Source organism: Bacillus rossius, chromosome 2, assembly GCF_032445375.1.
Source record: "Bacillus rossius redtenbacheri isolate Brsri chromosome 2, Brsri_v3, whole genome shotgun sequence".
Taxonomy (NCBI): Eukaryota; Metazoa; Arthropoda; class Insecta; order Phasmatodea; family Bacillidae; genus Bacillus; species Bacillus rossius.
The window spans coordinates 49,296,228-49,322,078 of record NC_086331.1 but is presented as its reverse complement, the minus strand read 5'-3'; the positions used below and the strand labels follow the sequence as shown (position 1 = coordinate 49,322,078).

General features: G+C 38.5%; 1 protein-coding gene across 1 annotated transcript in view; it reads left to right on the top strand.

Annotated features, from left to right (window-relative positions):
• The window catches only part of LOC134529275 (filamin-A), a 786,080-nt gene that overhangs the window by 392,310 nt on the left and 367,919 nt on the right, over positions 1–25,851 (top strand). Inside the window, exons 17-19 of the mRNA XM_063363172.1 lie at positions 6,279–6,443; positions 10,475–10,647; positions 25,019–25,175. Coding sequence (XP_063219242.1) covers positions 6,279–6,443; positions 10,475–10,647; positions 25,019–25,175 — 495 coding nt within the window. The remainder of the gene's footprint in view (positions 1–6,278; positions 6,444–10,474; positions 10,648–25,018; positions 25,176–25,851) is intronic.

Below are 25,851 nucleotides of genomic sequence, written 5' to 3'. Positions count from 1 at the left end.
GTTTTTAGAGCACGCAGAGTTTGATTTGTGCACCGACAATCAGGCATTGACGTGGCTGTTTACCCACCCCCGTCAGTTGGGTAAGATTGGGAGGTGGGTAATGCGTTTAAGTAGATTTATTTTTAAAATTAAGCATGTCAAAGGATCGGAGAATGTGGAAGCGGATGCGCTATCGCGTATGTATAATGCCGAGGAGATTGAAGAAGTAGGAGAAAGGTCAGACGAAGTGTGTGAGGGGAATTTTGATGTTTGTAATGTATTAGGAAATTTCCCAGAGGGTTTTATTGATTTAAAGGAATGGCAAGATAAAGATGAGGAGGTAAGAAAAATCCGGGAAAATATTCAACTCCCCCAATACAAAAATTTTGAGATTCACAATGAAAAACTGCACTACAGTAAAAGGGGAAAGAGGAGGTTGTATGTGCCACGTGCGTTGGTCAATATGTTGATGCGTTATTTTCATGACTCGCAAGTTGGAGCTCACAACGGCGTCGAAAAAACCTTAGACAAAATTTCTGATAATTTTTATTGGCCTACCATTAAAGAGGACGTAAGAAAATACGTTAAAGGATGCGTCTCATGCCAGTTGGCGAAACAACCTCAAAATAGTAAAGTTGGGTACCATAGTGTGGAAAGTATTACGCGCCCCTGGCAGAGGGTATTTTTAGATGTTTTCGGTCCATTACCCAGGTCAACGAAAGGGAATAGTTGTTTGTTAATTTTGGTTGATGGTTTTCGTAAATATTGCGTATTTTTGCCGTTGAGGGATATGAAAAGTAGCCAGATTATAAAAGCCCTTGTGGAGAAGGTGTGGAGTTTGTTTGGTGGGCCCGAACAGGTTGTAACGGATAACGCCAGTTATTTTTGTAGTCAGCTGTTTCAAAGAATGTGTCTTAATTGGGGTATTAAACACATTAAAACGAGTCCTTATTATCCGAACCCAAATCTTGTTGAAAGGGTAAATAAAAATGTGAAAATAGCAATGACCATCTTTAGTGAGAAAGACCATCAAAAATGGGATGAGCCTTTAATTTTTTTAAATATGGCTTTTAATATGACCAAGCATGGGGCTACAGGATTTACGCCAGCGTTAATATTCTTGGGGTGAGACATCTGCCATCCCCTATTAAATGTGTGGGGCATTTCGCCAGAGAATTTGTTAATTCATAGCACACGTAAGTTGGAAGAAGTGTGGGTAGATGTCGCCATGAATTTGGAAAAGAGTAAGGAAGTAGTTAGGGCTCAGTATAATAAAGGGCGGTTGCCGAACCCATTTACTGTAAACCAGGAAGTTTTGTGTTCAGCGATAAAGGAAAGCATAAGACGGCGAAATTGATGTATGCCTTTGGGGGTCCTTATGTAATTAAGAAATTTTTGGGGCCCATTACCGTTTTGTTAGAAGAATGTGGGAACCATTTTCGCGTGAAAAAAGCTCACCTTTCGCAGTTGAAGCCCTATTGTCGGGGGTAGTCCGAATGTAATTTGGTTTCCAATTGATATAAAAGAGTTGTGATGTTATTAAGTCAGAAAATTTATATACTTTCATATCTATATTTATATTTAATTTATGATTGTAAGAATATACTTCGTGATTTTTGAAAGTGTTTAAGCGAGTCTTTTATATTTACATATTGTAATGTTGGCCGTGATTTTGGCAGGTAGCTGGATTTTTGGACTCTAATAAATTTAGTATGTATTAGACGTTTATGTGAGTTACCTATAGCCATTTGTGGAAAATTTGTTTGAAAAGAAAGTTCAATGGTCGCTGTACTTTTTTAAATGGTTAAATTTACATCCAGTATTAAATTATTTTAGTTTAGTTTAATTTTTTTTGTAAAACCTTTGGGGAGTTTAACTATGGGTCGCGCTTTATATTTAATGTTTGGTGCTATTTCGAGTTTGCTCTCTGTGTTTTTCTCTTTCGCGGCTCTTTTGAGTCTTTCTTAATTCGTCTTCTACGTGTTGCTTTTAGTGTCACTTACTTTACGCGGACCTAATAGTCAGATAACTCAAAGGGGTATTATAATTTTTTTTATTTATTTTTTTTTGTCGGGGTGGTTGAGGCCATTTGTGGTGGCCTCAGTCGTCTTGATTTTTACTATAACTTTTATGGTGCGTAAAGGTTGTTTTAAGATCAGTAAATTGTTTTATAATATTATTTATAGTATTATATTAGTTAATGGTGTATGTAAATTATTTATTTGTTGTTTTGTTGTACGTTTATTATCCTTATTCGGTAGTGGCAACCGCTAGATTTAACCAGAACGATCGAGCGGAGTCAAGGGTGGCAGGACAGGAGGGGGGGTGACGTCACCTGACGAGAGAGGGGAGGCGCCGGCCAGCTGTTTTTGACGTTCGGACAGTGAGTATGTGTTGAGCGCGGGCCGCGGAACTATCCGGCAGAGACGAGAATTGGCTTTTCAGCGATGAGCTACGAGTGCGACGTTATGTGATTAATATTGAAGATGACGGTAATGCCATGCACCCTCGGCGAAGTAACACCAGGCGCGGTGTATGAAAATGTGATATCGTGGGCTTAGTGCACTGGTCATCAATGTAGCGCGATGCTACAGGCGCTACAAGGTGAGCGGGGTTTACATCCGACCCCGGCGCACACCGACTACAGAGGTATGCCTCTAGAACAAGTAAGTGCAAGAACTGGATTTGTAACTTTTGACTCCGCTGGTTTGACTTGCGGGCAACGTGTTTATAACAGAGTGCGGCGATGCAAATTACTGGTAGAACTATCTAGACGTCACTATTTCGTTTTTTCACCCTCCCCTCCTCGGTAATAGACTTTGTGAGACTTTGGTTTATTTTAAGTATAGTGTAAGAGTGTTTGTATGTGAATGTCACCGACGTACATTAAAATTTATTTATAGCAATTGAAATGGTATCACGAATTGGATTTATAGGTTGCTTTCCTTTTTTACCGTACTTAATGCTGGTCATTTTATTTCTGGTAATTCATTATATATATGTTAACTATCACAATAAGTTTAGCAGGGCTGTCGGTCAATTTAGTACGTTAATGATTGCTTTTGCGCACTGGTCAAATTTTAAGCCAGTCCATGCGCGTCTATTTAAGTTAATTTTACGACACTTTCATTTTCAATATGTCAATAGAGACGCGTATATGGGACTGGCGTGGCGGGTGCGGATGTGTTCAACTACCCCGGTATAAGGGGGGTTGGCCACAAGGGGATGTTAACAATTCCTCAACGTTTCAACCAGGATGAGTAAATGACCTCATCAGAGATCTTAACCTGTCAAAAGAAGCTTCTGAATTACTGGCTTCCAGGTTGAAGGAAAAAAAAAAATACTGGAACAAGGAACCAAAATTACTTTTTACCATAAATGAGAAAAGGGTCTGTTACCATTCTTCTCTCAAGAAGAAAATATGTTTTTTGTCACTATATTAGAGGACTCCTGGAAAAAACCATACTTCCTGAATATTTTCCAGATTATTGGCACCTATTAATTGATAGCTCTTAGTGAAGCTTTAAATGTGTTCTTCTACACAATAAGATAAGGTATCGTGAACATCAATGGCTGATTTGAGTGTACTTAAAAATGGTAAACTTTCTCTTTGGACAGCTAAGTGGTCACACCAAATATCTTGGTTTCTTGTGCCTCTGGATAGCAGAGACAAAACACACCACTGGGTTAGACAAGAGTGGCCTAAGAGAGAAGACATGGTCAATGGAGAAAAAAATGTTATTAACGAACCCTTAGTTTAACGAGATGAAATCATCTTTCCTTCATTGCATATCAAACTGAGTCTTATGAAGCAGTTTGTAAAGGCTCTTGATAAGGAGGGATCATGCTTTGCATTTATAGGAGAAAAAATGCCTCACTTGAGTAAGGAAAAAATTAAAGCAGGAATATTTAACAGCCCAGAAACAAGAAAATTCACTAAGGAGTAAGCCTTCGTAAATTTTATGAATGAGATGGACCAAAATCCTGGACTTAATTTTTTGCAGTTGTCGGAAATTTTCTGGTCCAATAAAAAGCAGAAAACCATGTTGAACTGCTGAACGATATGCTTAAAACTTTCAAATGCCTTGTGTGCAACATGAGTATTAATGTGCACTACTTACACAGCCACCTGGACTGTTTTCCTGAAAATTTAGGAGACAGCAGTGAGGAGCAAGGTGAAAGATTTAATCAAGATATTAAAATTATGGAGGATCGCTATTAAGGAAGATGGGATACGTACATAATGGAAGATTATTGCTGGAGATTAAAAAGGGACTGTTCCAAGATTTATATTTAAGATGTCCATGAAAAAGATGCTTCTGAAGTGTTGAGTGACTGGTTGGTTCCATCGATGACTTGTACTATTTTTGTATATATAATTATATCAGTATGTACTAATAATGTTTGTATAATATAATGCTATTTGTAAAATATAATTATATTTGTATAGTATAATGATATTTGTATATAATGATATTTGTATAATTTGATAATAAGAATTTCATATTCAATTTTTATATTTGATTCATGGTTTTAACCTAAAATAATGTGAAACGTGTATTTCACTTAAATTTTATCTCTTAGATATTTGACCTATGCAAAACCTAATACCATATTTAAATTCAGGGCACCAAATTCATATTAAATTACCTCCAAATACCCCAGCACCAAAACTATTGTTGGCCTGTGTTATTTTCGCAGACATGACACAGGAAAGTTTCCAACAATCAAGATGGATTCAGCAATACACCCACATTTTGCGGAGCTGCGGCTGCAGTGTTAGTCATGAAATATAGTTACAAAGGGTGGGGAATAAATAGTACGAGAAAACTATTTTTGGCATCATGAAAACCTGTTGCCAGTTCACTATCATTTATGACAGCCGAATAGGGAAAGTTAAATCAACATAGCTCAAGATAAGATTATGCAAACCATGCACACACAAATCCTGGATTGTTTTTTTTTCTGTGTCCCTTCCTCCAACCGAATGCCAGTCAGACACATCACTTGTAACCTGGTTGATTGAGAATTTACTATATATACTGATTGCAATAAGCAGTTTTTTTTTTTGTATTTGGTATTTCTAAAAATTCAGCTTGAAAGGGGGATTTGTAGATTTTAATCTTGTCAGTGACTCAATACACACACTCTCGCTCACTCTCACTCTCACTCTCACTCTCACTCTTACTCACTTTTAGTTGTTTAGGCAGTGTAAATTTTTTTTTCTGAGAAAATGGGTAGTCTTCTTACTATGCAACCATGTCAAAACAAATTTTATGCAAGAAACTTAATTAAGAATATTATAACTTGTAGAGATATTTTAAAAATGCAAAGTCATACAGTTTATTTTTCAAAGCAAGGAGATTTTAAAATCCTTTATTGTAAACCGTTTTAGGTTTTATCAAATTGGTTCTTACATATAATGATTTTAACAATGCAACTAGAAACTTGTGGATCAGTAACATGATTTTTTTGAAGATGCGAATACAGCTTTATATATACCTCTGCAGATAGCTGTCTTGTCTTTTGTAATGTTAAAAATACTTTAGAAAAATCAGTGTAATGATTTCAAGGTAGCCAAGTTTTTTTATAGCATTTCATTATATTATAGTTAATTTTTTAACACTTAAAATGTTGGTGATAACGGTGGTTAAGTGGTCCAGTCACTCTCCTCACCAAGGCCATCAGAGTTCAATTACTGGCCAGAACAAATCTAGATTTTTGCAAGTGTGAAACATAATGGATGTTGCATTTCAGTGAGCTGGTGTGTTTTCTCGGGGTGCTCAAATTTCTCTCATCCATTCATCCAGTCAGTGATCCATTATCTCATCACCCATCATCATCTTTAATGACACCAGTGTCTCTGAGACGTTAAGCAGATTCATTTCATTTTATTTCACTTTTAACGTGGTGTCACACTACTTCTGTTAATGTAACTGTCAATTGGACTGTTCGTATTAAAATAATGATAGGCATACTTAGAAACATGTACCTGTTTGCTGAAAATCTGTAAAAACATTAAACTTAGGAATGTTAGTCATTATTTTGAATCTTTTTTGCTTGATGACTACACATATTGATTTTTTGTGAACTTATGAGCTTAATAAAATGCAATCTTAATTTTGTAACAAAAAAATTTTAGAAAACTTGTATGCCCTATGAATATGTGTGGGAGACACCACTGCCCCAAAGCAACTTTTTATTTTAGAAACTGTGTATATTGCTCTCCAATGTTTTAAAATGTATTACATAATTAATTATGTACATTCTTGAAAAGTGTGGTCTACATTCTGTTTTAGGTCGCCACACCATTGACATTTTGTATGATGGCTTGCCAATTCCTGGATCTCCATTTGTTGTTAATGTGCGCCGAGGGTGTGACCCCAAGAAGTGTTGTGCGTTTGGTCCAGGACTCGAGAATGGATTTGTGGACAGAGCAAATGCATTTACGGTTGAAACTAAAGGTTAAGAGCATAAAATATTGTTTTGAAATAAAAAAATTTTAGTTAAAAATGTGTAGTGAAAAATGTTACTTTTTTTTTTATTTGTATAATAATAGCGACAAATGGTTAACTAGCTTTTAAAAGCACATTATAGAAGTATTTTTTTTTATACAAGCAAATAGTTGGAATTAAGGAATTAAGAATATTAAGATTTTTACCAAAAAAACAGTATGGATATTTTGTCATTTTTTCAAATTGAAAATATGATTATTTTTAATGATGAGGGTGAAGTTCTTTTACTCTTAATATGAGTATAATTACAGAAAAATTAGCCTATTTTAGAATCTAGTTTTTCATAAAAAACTGATACTCATGTGGTCTGTGCATGTGACCTAAGGTAAATTGTTACATGTAGGTCACCTAGAGTGCCTATTTGGTTGCCATGTGAATCCATTAGTTTGTTATATTGGAAGTTAAAGGCTAAGATGCATAAGTGATATAAGTGATATGGTAGGCTATGCCAAATTGTTAAAAAAAATTATCAATATTTTACAAGTTATGCAAGTAAAGAAGTAAAGCAACGAATAACATGGCTAAAATAAATTAATGGTAAATCTCTTTACTCATTCTCTCATGAGCAAAGATTTTATCAGAACATGTTTCACACATACTGCAATGCAGAGCTCATTGTGGTATATAGTTCGTGCCCTGCCAAATGGACCAAGGTGGTACTGGTAAGACATCAGACTCTCATTATGAATGATCTGAGTTTGAATCCCAGCCCGGCCATTTTGATTTTGGTTTACCATTGTTATGGTTTTCAAAATCATTCAAGCAAATGCTCGGATGATTCCTTAATATAGTCAGTGGCCAAATAAATCCCTGCCCTACATCCCCTTATTGTGTTGTTGAGGTTTAGTCTCTAATGACTGCATCAATGAGACATAAAGGTTAACTTAAACCAGATTTCAACTTTAGTTTTGGACAAATAAGATGAAGAAAGATATACTTTTGAATAAATTAAAAAAAAAAATTATATTACTCGAGGAAACCTAGTATGGTGTCGATCGAAAAATTGGCACACAACAACCTGGTTTGAAAAAAAAAAAATTAACTGCCATACTTTCAGTAATATCTGCAATTGGGCTTTGATCTCTAGATGGTCTTTCACCTTCTCTTCCTTTGCACACTTATGAAACTCTTGCCTGAAGCTGATACAATTTCCGTTCTCTTCAAGCATCAAAAATAAAACCCTGAAATATACACAAAAACATAACACATTAAAACTGGTAATAACAACAGTAGAACCTCGTTAATTCGTGATGGTCGGGACCGAGATAATCACGGATTACAAAATTTCACGGACTAGCGATTAAAAGCCCGGAAGGTCTTTTCAAGCTTCTCAGACACCGGCGTGCAGCTGGGTTAAGGCCAAGGTCATGTGACGTAACATCTCCCGAGGCTTACTGCGCCTTGGCAGCAGATGGATAAAAATAGTAAACACTCCATTATTCGTGTTAATTGGGACCCGCCGATGCCCGGATAATTAAAATCCTGTAAAAAAAAAGTAATAATCCCGGATAAACCGTTCACGGTAATGGCCGTCTTCGAATTAGTCTCGGCTTAAAAAAATACGGCACTGCCTAGCCGTTAGTTCACGGTCATTTACAACAGCCGAAGAGAGAAAGATAAGATCGTGCTGAACTTGCACACATAAATTTTGGATAGCCCCCCCCCCCCTCCCCTCTCTCTCTCTCTCTCATCCCACTTCGTCCAGCCGAATGCCAGCCAGACATGTCACTCGCCAGGCGCCTGCCTTGCGTTGGCGGGTGGGAACAAACAAAGGGAGACGGGAAGCAGAAGTCAGGACATCCCCCTCAAGTTTAAAGAGTGATAAATGTGACAGCTGAAAGGGGGACGACACAAAGGGTCGGTACAAACAGCGTTGCAGAGTTTGGCGGCCCATGCGAAGGCTTGCAGTGTTTGCGGGCCGCCGGCCCGCGTGACGTTAATTTTAAGCACTGACAATTTTTACTTCTCTTTTTTTTCTGCACTTTTAATCGTCCCGGATTATCCGATTCCCGAATTAGCGCGTCACGGATTAACGAGGTTCTACTGTAATAATAATGGAATAAATGGTTGACAGCCGATTAGGATCATTTTGCGTTGTAACTCACAAACTAAGCATCGGGCAGAAAAAAGCCTAGGCGTAGAAAATGTCCGCAGTGAAATTCTAAACAAGATATCTCCGTACATTATTCCTCTATCTTGTAGTGTTTTCAAATTATGGTCCAATCCAGCCCAGTGTTATTTTCTGAAACACTAGTTCTTAACAATTTTTTTAACCCACAAATAAAGCATCGGACAGGGGACCCGATAAAGCCCACCGTCCAGCGACATTATCCAGCGTGACTCGGCTGGGGATTGATTTTGAATAGGTTTGGTTGACGGCAAGCGCTGGGAGGGGAGAGGCGAGCCGAGAATATGCGACCAAGACACCCGGGTAGACGGGAGGAGTGGAATATAAGCGCCAGTGATGAGAGGGGCGACCGAAAGGGGGGAAGTCTGGTGACCTTGAGTAGTTCACTCATTTCCGTCGGCACACTTCTCGTGTTCACGTGTGTTGACAAGCGGAAACATTTAAATGTTTTGTTATAACTTGAACCTACAGACGTAATATTATTCGTTGTATTATACACGTTCATCTTTTTACTTTGGTATAATGTTTTAACATTAAATAGTAAAGTAAATCAGCTAGCGTATTTTTAATCTTTGCCGAGGAATTCCCAGTGGTCCAATACTTACGTGAACCATACTGTACCACGTTTGCCGTGAGGTAGTAAACAAGCCCCGGAAATGTTTATGTGTAGCGGCCTCCCGACCTTTAACCAGAGGCTGGGGAATATAACACTTGCCGATCCGAGCCACATACACTCAGAAACTCGACACAGCGTTTGATGGAATAAGTAAAGACAACGTTTAACAGACTTTTTAATACGGCGCCACTGATTGCGCTAAAATTATTTTGGCGCAATTTTTGTATCCCACATGTGACCATTTATAATTTACTGTAAGCATGGATAACAAAGTTTAACCACTTTACACGATAGACGATTCTTTATTTTATATTGTACGAATGCTAGAATCGTTTTTCACATATCTGCTGCATACTTCTGCAAAATACACGCTATCTGTAAGTACATAAATCTAGAATTTTTATTTTGTCAATCAAACTCGGTACTTTGCGATTCATATTCGGTTTGAAGTATTACTATGGCCTTTCTATTTAGAAGACTTTGACCACAGAATCGTGTGTAACCGCACACACTGCACTTACTTTGTTACGGACACTGACGAAGCAGATACCGTGGCTGACACCACGAGACTGGCAGCAGCTTGTGTGCCGCACGTGTGTATGGCGGCGTGTGGCGCGCTCGTAGGCCGTGCGACAAACTGTGCGCGGCATGCGGAAAAAAAAAATTCAACATTTAATATTTATCTTTAAAATTTATTATTTTTATTTTTTCACCCGCGTTTAGTGAAAACTGAGGATGCAAAGTCCGCACAAAGGCGGGCCGTCTATACTGTGCGTGCCGACCTATTAGAACACAGGCGGTGTTTTATGCCTTTTCACCTTGGTCACATCGAAACATCGCGGTTATGCAACAACGCGGGTAAAAGTTATGTCCCCCGACAACCGCGTTAAATAGGGAGTGTACTGTATATAATATATTTATATATATTTATATTTATATATATTTATATATATTTATATTTATATATATTTATATATTTATATTTATATATTTATATATATATTTATATATATTTATATTTATATATTTATATATATATATATATATATATTTATATATATTTATATATATATTCAGTCATTTTATAAATAGACTTCCACTCTTGACAGTGGTAAATATTGTATTCTAGTTACAGGGAAAATGATGTCCCTATATCTCTCTCAAATCTTTGTTCCGATAAGAAATATGATCTCCGTGGATCTGTTTATAAATTTTTAGTTGAGTTTTTTTTTCTAGGAGCTGGCACTGGTGGTTTAGGTCTAGCGATTGAAGGGCCATCTGAAGCAAAAATGACCTGTAAAGACAACCGCGACGGTTCATGTTCTGTGGAGTATATTCCTACCGAACCAGGAGACTATGATGTGAGCATAAAGTTTGCTGATCACCACATTCCTGGATCACCATTCAGGGTAAGAGAATTAGCCACTCCTCAGTTTCAAAATAAAAGGTAACAGTATGGTCTTATGTTGCATGGTTTTTCCTAGTGCTTTAAGGTGATACTTGGGTGCAGACTTGCTCATTAAATAAGTCATGCTTGGGGATATGTATGGAACCTCTGACCCTCACCAAAAGCATTTGCTTCGTGGCCACCAAAACCTCTAGTTTCAGCATAAAAATCTTGGTGCCACGTGTGTTTTTCAGGTGGTTTCTTAAAAGAATCTTCAGTTCAGTACTTATCAGTAATGATACCATCAGGCTTTTATGATTACTAAGCCATATGGTGCCTTATTCTATTATGCCCATATACATTTCTTTTCTGGTACTAGTAGATAAGCCAATTTCTACCATATTTTCAAAAGTTTTGCATTATAAGATAACTCATTCCTTTAAAATGACAGGATTGTTGTGGCGGGGGTTCGGTAGTGAATGTTTTACTTAAGTTAGTGGGTGCCATGGGCACGGTCCTGGCAGAGACACTACTCTCAAGATGTGACTCATTCCCCCCTGTGCACCTTTACAAGACTACCAGAACCTGGCCCGCTCTAAGCATCGGGCACGCTTCGCTGAATGCTCACATGGGCACTTAAAAGCATCCCACAGTCCCCTAGGTATTCACAGACACACATGTAGTCAGACAATTATGAAAAACGCAAGGTATGCGAAACTGGTATTTATTACATGGTGCTTTGTTACATGCCTCTCGTACAATAGTTATGATTTCAAAAAATTGATACTGCAAAAGCCAGCATCACCGGCTTGCAGAAGGTCCAGGCTACCTCATGTCTGGACAAAAAGGTTCCCATTTATGACAATCTCCGCCGAGCGAATTGATACATTATTAAATTAAGCAGTCGCTCCCCCGAGGTAAGCTCTGGGGATACTAGAAAACAATTCAAAAATAATAAAAGAAAAAAAATAGCTTTGGTCATTTGATACAAAGATGAAGTCCCCCGGAGTAAGGAGAGCATCCTGCCTTGGGTGGCGATGTGAAGCGACTGGGGAGAGAGAGATGGCCACAAAGGTGGTTTGTCAGTGCAATGGTGCCAAACTGAAAGTACCGTTAGGCGAGCCAAATTCGTGCTGCTGATGTGAGTCACACACACAATATTTACCTTAAATTTCAATTTAATTAATTTCTACTGAAAACCCCTTAACAATTTATGTAAAACAATTACAGTTCAAATTAATAAAATTTAAGAAGGTCTTCGGCAGTCCAGATCCACTGCTAAGTGGTAGTTTAAGTATAAAAAGTTTGATAGTTTATAATACCTGAAAGGACATGGAAACTATTAACATAAAAGAAAAAGTTTACAATATTAATTACTATTGACATAATATAAAAAGCTTACAATATTAATTAGTACTACTTATCACTGGCTCGACTGCACTTTCTTGCGGGAGTTTGTGGCGCACTCACACACATGTATACACATTTTGCCGGTGGGGAGTTTAAATGCCAGTTGGTTAGGGGTGAGGAGGGGTGGTGACATATTCGACTTTGTGGGGCACAGCCCAGATGACACCAGAGTAATGCTTTGAGTAGCAAGTTGCAGAATAATTTGGCTTTTTATGTACAGTTTTTCATTTGTAGTTTACCAAGAAAGCTTGCTTTTATTTCTCTTTTCCATGATTGTAAAAAAAAAGGCTTGATCTGCAAAGATAAATTGTTTTTATTTAAGTCTGTTATTATTTGTTACTTGATTGTTTTTCCTATTTTATTGCAGTGATTCCAACTCAATCATGATCTCATCATTTTTTCATCTAATATTTATTTATATTAAAACTTCCACAATTTCATCAGCCATTAAGTTAACATTTTCATTTCACTCTTCCCAATTTCCAGAGACGGTTCATTAGATCCCTGCTTCCATTCAACCTTGTATACATCTTTAAAACTGAACAAATTTATTTTTTATTTAAATTGTAAAAATATCAAATTATTACGTTCACATATTTTAATGATTGTTTTATAAAAGTTCAAATTTTCTCTTAAAGTAAATATTTTTATGAAAGTAAGTTTAAATAAAATTAGGAATGGGCTGTTCAGATCCTCAAAACCTCGAATACCATTGAATCTGTACTATTTAAAAGATTTGAAATTCGAAAAAAAGAAAGAAATGTATTTTAAGAAAAATATTAGAGTGAATGTTATAAATTAAAAAATTCAACACTGATTGCTTTAAAGTTCATTACAGCTATTTTTGTTTTTCTTCTTACCTATCCTATTGCCATTCCCCAAGATATTTTACTTTTAATATATTATGTAGATGAAATTATGATATGTATTGATTTAGGAATCTTAGTTCATGAATTGAACTTTTAACATGTTTAATGTTTTAACACCATAGTAAATATTATTACAAACGTGGGAAGCAAGGCTGTGATGCACGCCAGGTACCTGAGTGGCCTGGCGGCCCCGTATGGTCACTGACATCATGCGCGCATACCTTTGGGGATTAGGGTGGCCTGGCCTTGCCACCCACCTGCCCCTGCACCCTTCTTCCTCGGCGTTCTTATCTTTCTCTTAGCGGCCGGGGAATTCCCCAGCCTTACTGAGGCCGCTGCGTGGAGTGGCGTGAATAACACGCTGATGTTCTGGATGCTTTGAGCATTGGATCGGCCCGTAATTACTTGACATGTCACAACCACTGCGGTCAGTTCCAGAAAGAGGACCAGTGGGTATGTAAGTTGCGATGCCGACCTCTGCGGCAGTTCAACAGGCGAGTTGAGAAAAGTGTGAGTTCGGTGAGCGGCGGGACCGTGTATGTGTGATCGAGTTGTGCGAGACTGCGTGTGGACAGGTGCGAGATGAAGGGCAAACCTCTGTTGAGCCGAGCTGCATTGAGGACTGTGATTTGTGTACTTGACAGATACTTAGTGATTTGTGAATGGACATTAAGGCTAAGATCCTGAGTTTCTCTCGAGCGTGCAAAAAAAGAACACTCACATATAGTTCCTCAATAGAGGGCACTAGCTGTACAGTTGAGCAATGGAGAGGTTCAGTTTTGAACCAGCGAGGGGGAGGAAAGAGGGTGCCTTTCCCGGAATTTTGTCACCCAGCAGGTGTTGTGTTTAAGACAGATCATGAATGGAGGGATGGGGGACGGGTGTTGATTGCCTATCTCTGAAAGCTTTTAACTTTCTGCTTGCTCTTTTTTAGTTCCTTTCCTTCAAACACCCAGACTAGACATATTACTTTGACCCTCAACAGCATATAAAGAGAATAAATATTACTATTTTTGGTACATTTCAGTTCTAAACCTATAATTAACATAGTTCAACCCACCAGAATTGTAATAATATTATTTTTGTGCATATATATATGTTCTTAATTAGTATATTTAAGCACTTTTCCCAAGTCATCACTGTTGTGAAACAACTTATTTGGTTAAGACTAAGAGAGGTAGTATATATTAAACTTGCTATGGTGTGTTTGATAAAAATAAATTTAATTATTTATTTTGAGTAAGAATTTGTTTACTTAGCGGAAGTTATCCTAATTAGGGCAATTCCTTGATTTATAGTCAAATAAACCAACATTTTTTATTGGCCGTTGACAATGTGCTTCTACAAAGAACCTTTTTTAAACTCTACGAAATATTAGCTGAGAGTCAGGATAGAATTATGTTAGATAATGTGTTTGATGAAAATAAAATCATGTAATCGCAGTATAAGTATACATACATTATTTTGGAAAGGGTCACCAGGGGTCATGGTCATTCAGTTGCTTCCAAGGCGACTCAGTTTCAATTCTTAACGGGATCAAACCTGGTTTTTATGCTCATGAGTAACACTGTGAACTTAGTTCCCATGAAGTGCATTATATCGCTCCTACGTTCTTGTCAGTTTAGACATCATCTGTTTCTAATGACCTAATGTGGAGACAAGGTCCTTACTGTGATTTAGGTTGCTTCAGACAATGCTATCATGACAAAATTGCTAAATCCATTAAATAAATTATTTGCTATCAATATTTTCCAACATAACAAAACAATATTTACTTTATAAAAGTTCAACCATTTTAATAAATTCGACCACGAGATTCACTGCATTGCTGTGTGACACATTCGGTAGTCAAACTAAAAATCCAAACAAAGTTATGTTGCCTCTCAGATGTGCATAATTCATCGGACACAACACAAAATAATATTTATTTATCAGAATACTGTTTAGTTTGCACAAATAATATTTACATTAAATTTCTTATTGAATCTAAATATGTAATAACACCCATTCTGTAAAATGAAAACGTGTTACTTTTTTACATTGAGCAAACAAACTTGCCCAACAGTGTGTTGTATATGTTTCAGCTTTCCGATGATCATATTTCGCTATGACATTTTAAGAAACTTTCTAACAACTAACAAGGTAATACCATCGTGTCGCTAGTTAAAAGTATGAAAGACAAATGTTCTCATGGAAATGTGACTATATGCAGTTTAAAACTAACTGAACATTCAGATATGAAAGTCATTACATTAATATGCTATCAACTGGAACATGGTTAAGTCTTGTGCAGTTGTGGGCATGTTTGAACTTAATAATTTAATTCCTTATATTCTGATTGAATATGAAGGTAATATGGCCGAGGTGTCAATACCAGCAATGAGCTCATTTTCAGATACACAATAACCTTAGCAGATCCTGAACTCTCTCGAGTGTCATGTGAACATAATAAAATTAAAATGTATGGGTTAAACTTAGGTATGTGCCAGCACAGTCACTAAAGTTAAACATGGCGACAGTGACGCTCATGTAATTGTGAATTCTACGGGTCATTATTAAAGTTTTTAGATAAACAAGTTTTTTTATTTTTGTACATACAAGTTTAATAATTTAGGCATGGCTCAATTAAATAAACGTTTTACGGGCTTCAAATTTATGCTATTTGAATGTTATTCTGAAATTCTGTTCAAACAAAAGAATTTTATTTTTGTTTCCATTTGGTACACTGTAGAACAATATGGCCAAGTGCTGCAAGGAGCAATATAGCCTCATTGCTCCGCACATTTGCTCTCTTGATACCGCTTTCGCTCGTTGAATCTTTGCCCCCATACCCTCAACTTGTTTATTTATTATTGCGATATTTACATTGAGGTATTAATTTAATTTTTAACTTACTCATAGGACAGATAGTATAGCCAAAATCTGCAGACGCGTTGGCACGTCCAGCTGAATTTGAGGATGCTAATTTGGTTTAAGTACTGATAATCTACATTATTACATTATTACTTTTTTATATGTTTAATATCTTTACCTTGTTTTTTTTACTACTTGTTTTGCAATTTTTCTGCAATTTTTCTGCAATCACAGACTTCTGGCGGAAGGTTTTCACCAATTTTAAAGGTGCATGCCGATGTTCACTTTTTTTCCAAGGGGTTGAAAATTAAAAATTTCACATTTTCGAATTACAGGCTGAGATTGAAATGTAAAGTTTCCAGCCCTTCTGGAAGTGGGTTAGAATTTATATACTTAAGTTAGTGAGTCATTGAGTTTGATTTTTGTAAATTGTATTGTGAATAGACTTTTTGCATATTCACTCAGTTGAAAACTTAGTCGCTATAGTCAAATCAGTATTACAACAATTATTTCTTTATTGTTGTATACATATCTAAATCATCATGAGAGGGAGTTTCCAGAAGCGGCTAGCTCGCTCAGCACGCAGATAGTGTTCCACTGAGCCAACAAGTTACTTTGCTCGCTGCCCATAATGTGAAATTAAAAGAAAAACATAAAATTTTTAGTTTTGTTTTGACTTTTCTTAACTATGTATAAAACTATACATTAAATGGTACCAAAATATTTTTGAGTTTTAATTTTTTGTTTGTTTTTCATGTGTTGAAAAAAAATCAAGTTTGTTCCCAGATAAAAAAAATTTATGGTGCACAATTTTTTTCCACTATCGTATTTTACCAGTTTTTGATTAAAACCTTAGTAGTATATCAATGTAAATATGTAGTTCCACTGTTTATTGTGTCACTGCTTCCTGGTTTGCTGCAATTAATTGTAGACTTGTCCATCACTGCCTCTGCATCCCTCTGTAATGGCACTCCAGAAGTCAACTGGGCTCTGGAGTGGTCATGGCCTAACATGGATGTCACCATCATCTGTGACACTGGAGGCACCCTGTGTCATGCTGCCTCATCTCTTGTGGACACAAATTCGAGGAACCCCTGTTTTCTGGCCCAGACGGTGCAGTTGTTGATCAATGTCATGCCGATGTTCATGACCTTGCTTGTCCTGCATTCTGTATATCAACTGCCCTTGCCCTGCAATCATGCAGCCCGCTATCCACTTTGGCTCATGCAAATAGTAATGAAGCCAGACTATATCACCAGAAACAAACTGGCGAGCCTGGTAAGTTTTGGTCTCTGGGGATCATAAAATTTCCTGATTGTCTTCTCGTGCACTCAGATGCATTTTGGTTCAAATGGTCTCCAGGTACTAGTTCATCGGCATCTCTGCAGGAGTCTTAAGGTTTTCTAATCAAGGGGTTGTGCGTAAGGAAAAAACATACGTGCCAAGCGTACTCAATCCCCCTTGTCTAGCTTCCTCAGTTTCTGCTTCACCATTTGTATACTATGTTCAGCCTGTCCATTGCTTTGAGGGCCTACCGGTGTTGCGTTTTATACTGATTGCGGAATTGGTGGGCGCCACCACGTGAGTGGGCACGTGGACCCGACTGGAAACTCTTACTCAGGGCGTCACGTGGCCCGTGTGCGGCGAGATATTGGCCCTCCTGACTCCGGCGTTGACACCTGCACCTGTACCTAGCCCGCTCTTAGCGTCGGGCACGCTCCTACCTAATCGCAGTGGGCACCTTAGGGCATCCCATACGCCGCTGACTGGAGGAAGGACCCACATGGCCCCCAAACACAAAACACGTGACTCATTTAAGTTGGTTTATTTAGACTTTACACGCCCTCTTACACTCCTCTTTACACGGTTGAAACGCCCGAGGCACAAATTGGTATAGATTGAGGATGCGGACCACACACGTGGCCGCCCCAATCTTTTACGTAGAGTGAATGTTAAAAACTCCTGGGAGTATAAAAACTATTTAATACACAGCCCCACCGACCGAGAGAGGCCCCGAGGATACTAATAAAGCGGTATAGATTAATTAAATATACAGAACTACCTATCAGTGAATCAACTTTGAGGTCCCTGGGGTGTCTGCAGAGACGACCGGTGACTGACCTGGCCTGGGAACAGGATGGTCCGACACGACGATACGTGTTGTTGGGCTGATGAACGGAACACAGTTTCGTGAAAGAGGCAGCTAACTTCAGCACAACTACAAGAAGAGGATAACAGAGAACAGCTTTTCTAGTCACACTACCGTCTAGGGTGAACAGCTCGACGCGTGACGCCTAGCAGGGTCCAGACGAGACGATCGCTGGCCCAGTATGTCGCCAGCAAACCTCAGCCTTAATCGCTGGGAACGGCGTTGGGAGCACTGGACTGCTAAACAAACTAACCTGTCGGTACACTCGACTGAACAAATCTCGATGAGAAAAAAAAGCAGTGGGACATCATATGGAAGATAAAGTAAAAAAATTAAAAATTTCATAAAATTAAGTAAATCGTACATTTGTGCCTGAAAGTAGCACTGAAACGGCACACATGGTACCACTTATCTGCCAAGTGGTTTCCGTTGCATTGCCAACACTGCTGGGTAATACTAGCCTCTGGGTCATAATAGCCCTTGTGTCCGTTTTGGTGGCTTAATTCTCAGTTTGCCTTCTCATAGTTCCTGTGGGTAATACCTTACAGTCACTGCTTTTTTGCTGAGTAGATTATATTGACCTCTTTACCCCGATGCTCGGTCGTAGCACTTCTTAAGTCCGCTATGTCTTTCCCAGTCGTCTCTGCCACCATTGCAATTTCCACTGCATCTTTAAATGTGAGCTTGTCTTTAGCTAGTAGAACATGTAATGGCCATATTTAGTAAAAAAAGATAATAATGTGCCTTGGAAGTAGCTGGGATTTAAAAAAGAAACTGGCAAATAAAACTTAGAACCTCAGAGGCAACACTAAAGACCAAACAAAGAAAAGATAATGTCTCACTGAAAACACTGTGGAGACTGTGGATCGGTAACTTTATATTAATAACTAAAAAAATGCAGTTTCATCTATAGGCGTGCTTTGATTTATTTTACTTTATAGGTCTGAATTGTTATATAAAAAACCTTCATCATTTTGATAATTGAAGAATGGAATTGTATTGTTGACTTAATAATAATTATATTAATAATTTAACCTTTTAATAGAGTAACTTAATAATAATAATCACAATGAGATAAGTTTGACTGGGTTAAATTTATAATATGTCCGGTCAGAAAATTATTACACAAATTCATTAAGACATAATTAAAGATAAAACATAATTCAAAATGATAACATGTAGAATTTACACACTGGTCCTTTTGTTGGTTACATAAATAAATATAAAAATGTGGCGGTATTTAAATTTCACATATTTGCTCCACTTGCTAACATCCCAATTCTTGCAGAAGTGGCTCGCTGTGGGTGTCATGGAAGAAAAAGGGGTTCTGAGTCGTCGTGGAGAATTTGGAAGTTGAAATTCCGTATCCTTTGGGTCTGGAGTGGTTATTTCTTATGGTGCCAGGAAGACCCTTTGGCCACAATCTCGCCTCCGGATCTTGGACCCTTTCTGCGAAGAAGCCAAATCCAAAGGAATTAGACCTGGTCCACAGACAGCTGTTAACTAGGCACAAATTCCCGCAAAAAAAGGGAATTATTGGGAAAGAGAATGGGTATCGACAACTAACCAAAACAGGATGTTCCTTAAAATCAGGAGGTGTCTTGTCGAGGTACCCACGAAACTCAGCGCGAAACTAGCGCAGTGGATGCGGAAGCATTCGTAATTTAAAAAAATTAAACTATGAACTATAAACACTGACTGACTGATAACAAAAGGTGACTTAAAACGAGATATGGGAAAACATCCCTTGATGAGGTGACTGCATCATAATGTAAATGTCGGAGGCGAATCTCGCTAAGTGCTGGCCGAGAACGATGCAGTCAGTCGGAAGTCGTGCCAATAAGTCCCTGGTATGGCACCTGTGACGCTTAATTAAATCAGGTGCTACGCCTTGAAAGGAGGAGGGGATACTTTGGCTTCAGGGCCTGAAAAGATTCAAAGACATCTGAGAGTGGAGGCTTAGAAAGCTTGACACTGTTGTTGGTACTTGATGGCAGCGCAATATACTGTGGAGTGGCCGAAGCAGGTGCGAATTCGATTCGCACAACTCGAACAAGATTACTTTAAAAGCAAGGGAGCTTATGGAGGAGATTGGTGGAACGCTCTAGTGGCTTGGAAGAGAATGACAGGAGAACATTTGTTAAGTGGGTCGCTAAAGGGCAGTAGCGTATAGAAAAAACTCGAACACCCAGGGGACGTAAGTGACAATTTTGCCACTAGAGGTTAGGTGCGGCACATTTAAACACCAGTGGCAAGTCCTTGAGAAAGGCAGTCGCTTACTGGGGTTAAGCACCGGTCAATGCTCTAGCTGAGATTCACGGTGTAGAGGGAGGGGACGGGGTGCTGGCTCGTGAGAAATGTCTTACCCGGGGTGCAGATATGTGCTCGATAGCCCTGGAACATTAGAATGGGGCATGACTGTAAGTGCTCACCTCAGGCAAGCTCTGAGAAACGAGCTGCCCTGGGAAACTGCAGGGAAAAGCAGTTCTGGTCACACCGACAGAGAGAATTTCAGGAGCCGGGCGTGCACTAAGGCGGAAAGAAGATGAGGCGGTCTCGCAAAGGGTCAGCTAAATCTCAGATACTGCGCTGGGAACGACCCGAGGAAACAGCAGAACAAAGATTAAGTGGGAGGGTACAGTGAGCGGAACAAGTTTAAATTTAAGCTATAAAATTACTGTTAAGATGATAATTTAAAATTCAAATTTAAAAATTCTGCCAAAAATCACTATTGGTGGCAGAAACATGTTGAATCACTCTGTCCCTCACTCCACATTCGAGCCGATTCCACAACATGCGTTCCAAGTTGGGAAAATTGTAGTTTGCTAACCGCCTCAGCTCTGCCGCATAAACAGCGATCGTTTCTCCTTGTTGATCTCTGCGGAGAAACTGGAAATTTTCAACTGTTTCACCAGGCTTCGGTTTAAAATAGTTGGTTAGCTTCGAAAGCATGTCCCCCACTGACATAGCATCCATTGATTGTGGAGACAAAAGAGATGTAACCAGATTGTACAATTCCACACTACACATTGTAAAAAAACATGGCCCATTTTGTCTCGTCATCTGTAATTTTATTCGCGACAAAATAAAATTGAAGCCTTTCACGGTATGATTTCCATGACTCGTTCATGCACAAACTCATACAATGAACCAATAAAACCCACTATGTTCACGTGTCTGTTACAACTCGTTTATGGTAGTCGCCAATGGTGTATACTGCCTATAACCATGCTCATGACAGTTCCAATACCAATTTATTGTGGTAACTGTCGTTACACACCTATTGTCGGTTCCTGCCAGAATGTATACAAAGGTTGTTCACAATGTTGCCACGTATGCACACTACCTTAAAGTTCCCTAGTTACCAAATTAAGACTACATAAATACCCTACTTAAAGCTTACAGTCTCAGTACTGACGTCGTCCGGGCCTGCGGCCCCTTTGAGCCCGAAATGCCACCGCCCAAACACCACCATCTCTGTTCAAACCTCCCGCTTGTGCGTGTGTGTGTTGGTAGCCCGGCAAGAGGGCGCTTAGCTGCAGTGCGCCGCACCCCTATATGTATTAATAATTATTGTAACCCTTTTATTTTCGCCCCAAAATAGTGTCACGATGATTATGTATGTGAGTGCCTTTTGTTTCATTAATTGATGATGTTTTTTTAATAAAATACGCGCAAGCACGGACAAGGACGCTCCCTAGCGGGCGATGGAGGAACTAGCATACAACTTGATTTAAACTATCTTTTACCACATAAGTAATAATTACAGACGGTCTGGTCATGGATGTGATGTGCTAATTTTTATAAAGAGTTCATGTTATTTTCAATAATAACCCGAGGCACGCAATAGCTAAGATGTTAACGGTAATTGTGTTCGGCGCGAAGGGCGCCATGTTGCCTGCCGCAAGCCCTTGTCTCACCCCAATCTCCTCCTTCAGCCGGCCGAGAGCGGACGTCTCTGCAGACACCCCGAGGACATCACCGTTGTTTCACCGAGAAGTAGTTCTGTTAAGTAATTTATTCGAATTGTTTTCTTTATATCCTCGGGGCCTCTCTCGGTCGGAGAGACTGCTTAATTAATAATTCTTTACTCTCCGGAGTTTTTGGTCATCCGTGTATTAAGTAACGGCTTGAGGCGATTACGTGCGTGGTTCGCCTCCTCACCTAAATCGATTCGTGCCTCGGGCGTTTTATAACAGTATCAAGAAAGGTTTGTGTAAGTGCGTGTAACGTGAGTAAATAAAAACCAACTTTATTGAGTCACGTGTCTTTGTGTTGGGGGGGGGGGCCACGTGGGTCCTTAACCAGTCAGCGGCGTGTGGGGCGCCCTAAGAGCCCACTGCGGTTAATTAGAAGCGTGCCCGACGCTGAGAGCGGGCTTGGTTAGGAACAGGTGTTGCATTTAAAATCAGGAGGGCTAATATCTCGCCGCACACGGGCCACGTAACGCCCTGAGTTAGAGTTTAAAGCCGGGTCCACGTGCCCATTCACGTGGTGGCGCCCATTATTTTACACCAGTATTCAAACCTTAACACCGGTACACCCTCAGTACATAACATATTTATTATTATAAGCATTCATACACAAATTCTAAATTCACCTTTCATATCAAAAATAAATAAAGGTAATGTAAATATAAGTCCTACACTTTGTCATCAGAAATAGTATGTGTACTATCATGACCGTTTTGTGTTGTACATGATGCCACTGAAGATGCTACACTAGTTACTTTTGGCACTGTGGGTCCCAAATTTTTACCACTTTGGCTTTCTGGCAATGCTGGTTTGGCAGAATCATCACCAGCAGGCATCGTTTTGAACTAACCTCAGCTTCTTCCTTGCTTTCACTAATCTTGTGTGCCTATAGAAAATAATGTAAATCATCATAGTAGTTACTGGGTTTAAATTTGGCTGTGCATTATTTATCACTAAGTTATTTTATTTAAAGAATCCTGGAAAACATGATTGAGTGAAAACTATTTTATTGCAGATAGCTTACTTTTTTCTGTTGTTTATCTGCTGTGTTGTCTACATTTGGTCTCTTAATGTATCGCTGCTGAACTTGTTTCTTCTGTGTTTTTAGGTATATCTATTTACTACAAATTTACAAAATAATAAGTTCCTACCTACTTGGCTCGGTAAAATGTCTAATCATGTTTTTTATGTGATAAATTAATTATTTGTAATCCAACATCCCAAATGACTTTAACATTTTTAAGTTTAGTCTAAACCACCATTTGTCTATAGCCAACAGTCATGTAAACTTGCATACAAGTTTACAACAGAATTTTTTTCTCAGAATCCTTATAGTTATTAATTTGGCTCGGTGTTCCAGCTAATAAAATGTATAATGAATAATCCCTGTACAGTTAGGCAATGGAATCCTTTGAGTTAGTATTTAAGTTTAAAAATTCATAACGCTTGTAGTATTTGTCGCAGAAAAGTATGTCAAATCACAAAACCAGAAGTCATTTAAATCATAACTTGGTAGATGGTACCTACTGCGGACCAAAACATACTCCTTTATACCACATTTTATTCCTGGTCTGAACTTCCGAGCATTCAATTTGTTTTGTCACACTCACAATATCTAAGTATAGTTATTTAATTAGTAATGTAAATATTAGTTGCAAATAAAACTATATAAAATTAATTGGGCTATCCTTATGAACTTGTTTTCCCCATGTGTAACCACATTTATTTTAGGTAATTTTTATTTTTGACTTAGATTTCCCTTTTCTTGAAATGACTGAAAAATATTTTCATCAATGTTAAAAACTCGGGAAACTTAAATTTATTGTAGAGCTCTTCCTAAATTTTGAAGAAGGCTTCAACAATTTCTTTGTTGAAGCCCAGGGCTATAGCGAAAGAGGTTCCACATGGTTTTTATAGGGACAAATGATATTTGTGTCTTTTCATGAACAAATCAAGCCATGCCATAGCAGCTTCCTCAGAACCTTTCCAGGCCATTTCTTGGCGCTTCAGATATTTAAGGGTGCATCCAAAAAAAATTTTTCTATGTTGAGCAAGCACTCTAACTCTTTCCCTAAGAAAGGTTTTCTGCCCAGCTTGATTTGAGCATATTCTGCAGACTCAACATAATTTTTTTTTTCTCAAAGTTTAGAGAGTAATACTAGGAATGTTAAAATTTTTACTTGCCTTCAATGTTCCCATCTTGTGTTCACAAACAGCATTGATGGCTTCCTCCATATTGTCTGGATCCTATTTCAACCTTGCGTTCATTTTTTTCATATTTGTCCTTCGTTCTGGGCATCCTAAAAACAGATTTTTAAAAATCTGCAAACTTCATGCTATAAAAAAACATTTTATTGTACTGATTTAAATATGTTAGTTAAAATTTTGCAATTAATTCAAGTCTATAATTTTTTTTTGCCATTTGAATTTATTAAAAACTTAGCAACAACTGCATGTTCTAAAAATGGACTACTATTGTTGTTCAAACGGGCTAGCCCGTTTTTCGACCATCCATTACTTAAAGTTGACGGTCTCTGCAGCCATTATAAAACAAATGTGCAGAGCCCTGCATGAAGCTCATGTCATCTAATTTGACATGAGGTAGAAGCCACTTAAGTTAATGGAATAAGTAAGAAAGAGGAAAATTAAATTTCACCTACCTTGAAAAGTTTTGAGTTCCACTAAAGTAGTTTTTCTGATTAAACAATTTGTGCCAACACTCGTGGGTCAAGGCCATGTCATTTGCTCACTAATTTTCTCCCACTTCTTGATGTTCCGCTCGGTGCCATTCTTGTGCCTGCGCACAACCCCCTTTCCCTACTTTCAGCAAGTAGCCTGTATTTATACCCTTGCCCATTTTTTGACCATTTCCTATTCTAAGCATGTATCACCTACAAGTTTGTAAGCTACAATTGTCAATAACCCAATTTTTTTGAGTAGCATACAAGAAGTATATCAATTGTAAACTTGTGAAAATCTTAAAAGTTTACAATATTGCTTTTTTGAAACACAATATATTTTCACATACTCTTAAAATTTTACTTGTTAGTTAAAAACTTGTAGTTTTGTGAAATGGGCTCCTGATCAATGTGTGTTGTTTATAGTTTCAGCGGTTAGGTGATTGCTGTGTGTGCGCAGGTGCCAGTAGACAAGGCTGTGGATGCTGGCGTGGTGAAGGCTTTCGGGCCAGGACTGGAACCCACCAAGTGCCGAGCAGGAGCACCTCTCAACTTCACCGTGGATGCCACCAAGTCTGGGAAAGCTCACATTGACGTGAAAATTTCTTCTGACAAAGGTTGTTTTAAGCTAGGGGATGGAGTTGGATAGCATTTCTTCTGCCCTTTGTTCACCTGCAATGTAGATATTTAGCAGTATCTAGTTTTGTTTTTTAAATATTCAGTTATGCAATTGTGTTGTGCCGTAAATTAGGGATTTAGGCACGTTTTATTTAAAATTTTGTAATCTTAAATATTTTTGGAAATATTTTTTTATTCATCTTAGTTTCTTTACGGCCAGGCCCTCAGCCTCTGTTCTCGGAGGCGAGCTGTTTTTCTTTACCAGCCTAATGCTAGCTTAGCATTCTGGCTAATATTTCTCCCGCCTCCAGGCACGTCGGGGGCCGGTAACTTTATTTCTTCGCGTGACTACTTTTGCCTACAGCAGCTTGTGAAGCAGTGCTGAGCCCTGCTAACTCTGTCACGAATCAGTATAAGGTTCACTAGCAGCAAGACACGACAGGAGGATCCCGTGGGCCTTGCGTCCCACAGACCATGCGTTTTTTGAAGCCATCCCCCCCTGCTCCCCCACCCTTTCTTCTCAGAAGTGAAGCCAGGAGCGATGACCGCACGGGGACGGTAACCGAATTCAAGGCCATCTCAGGCTTGACAACCGCAGATACGATTCTGGACTTTAACGACATCTAGCGACGGCTGTGGTCACTAACGCCACTTGTGGGCGTCGGCAGCGCCGAC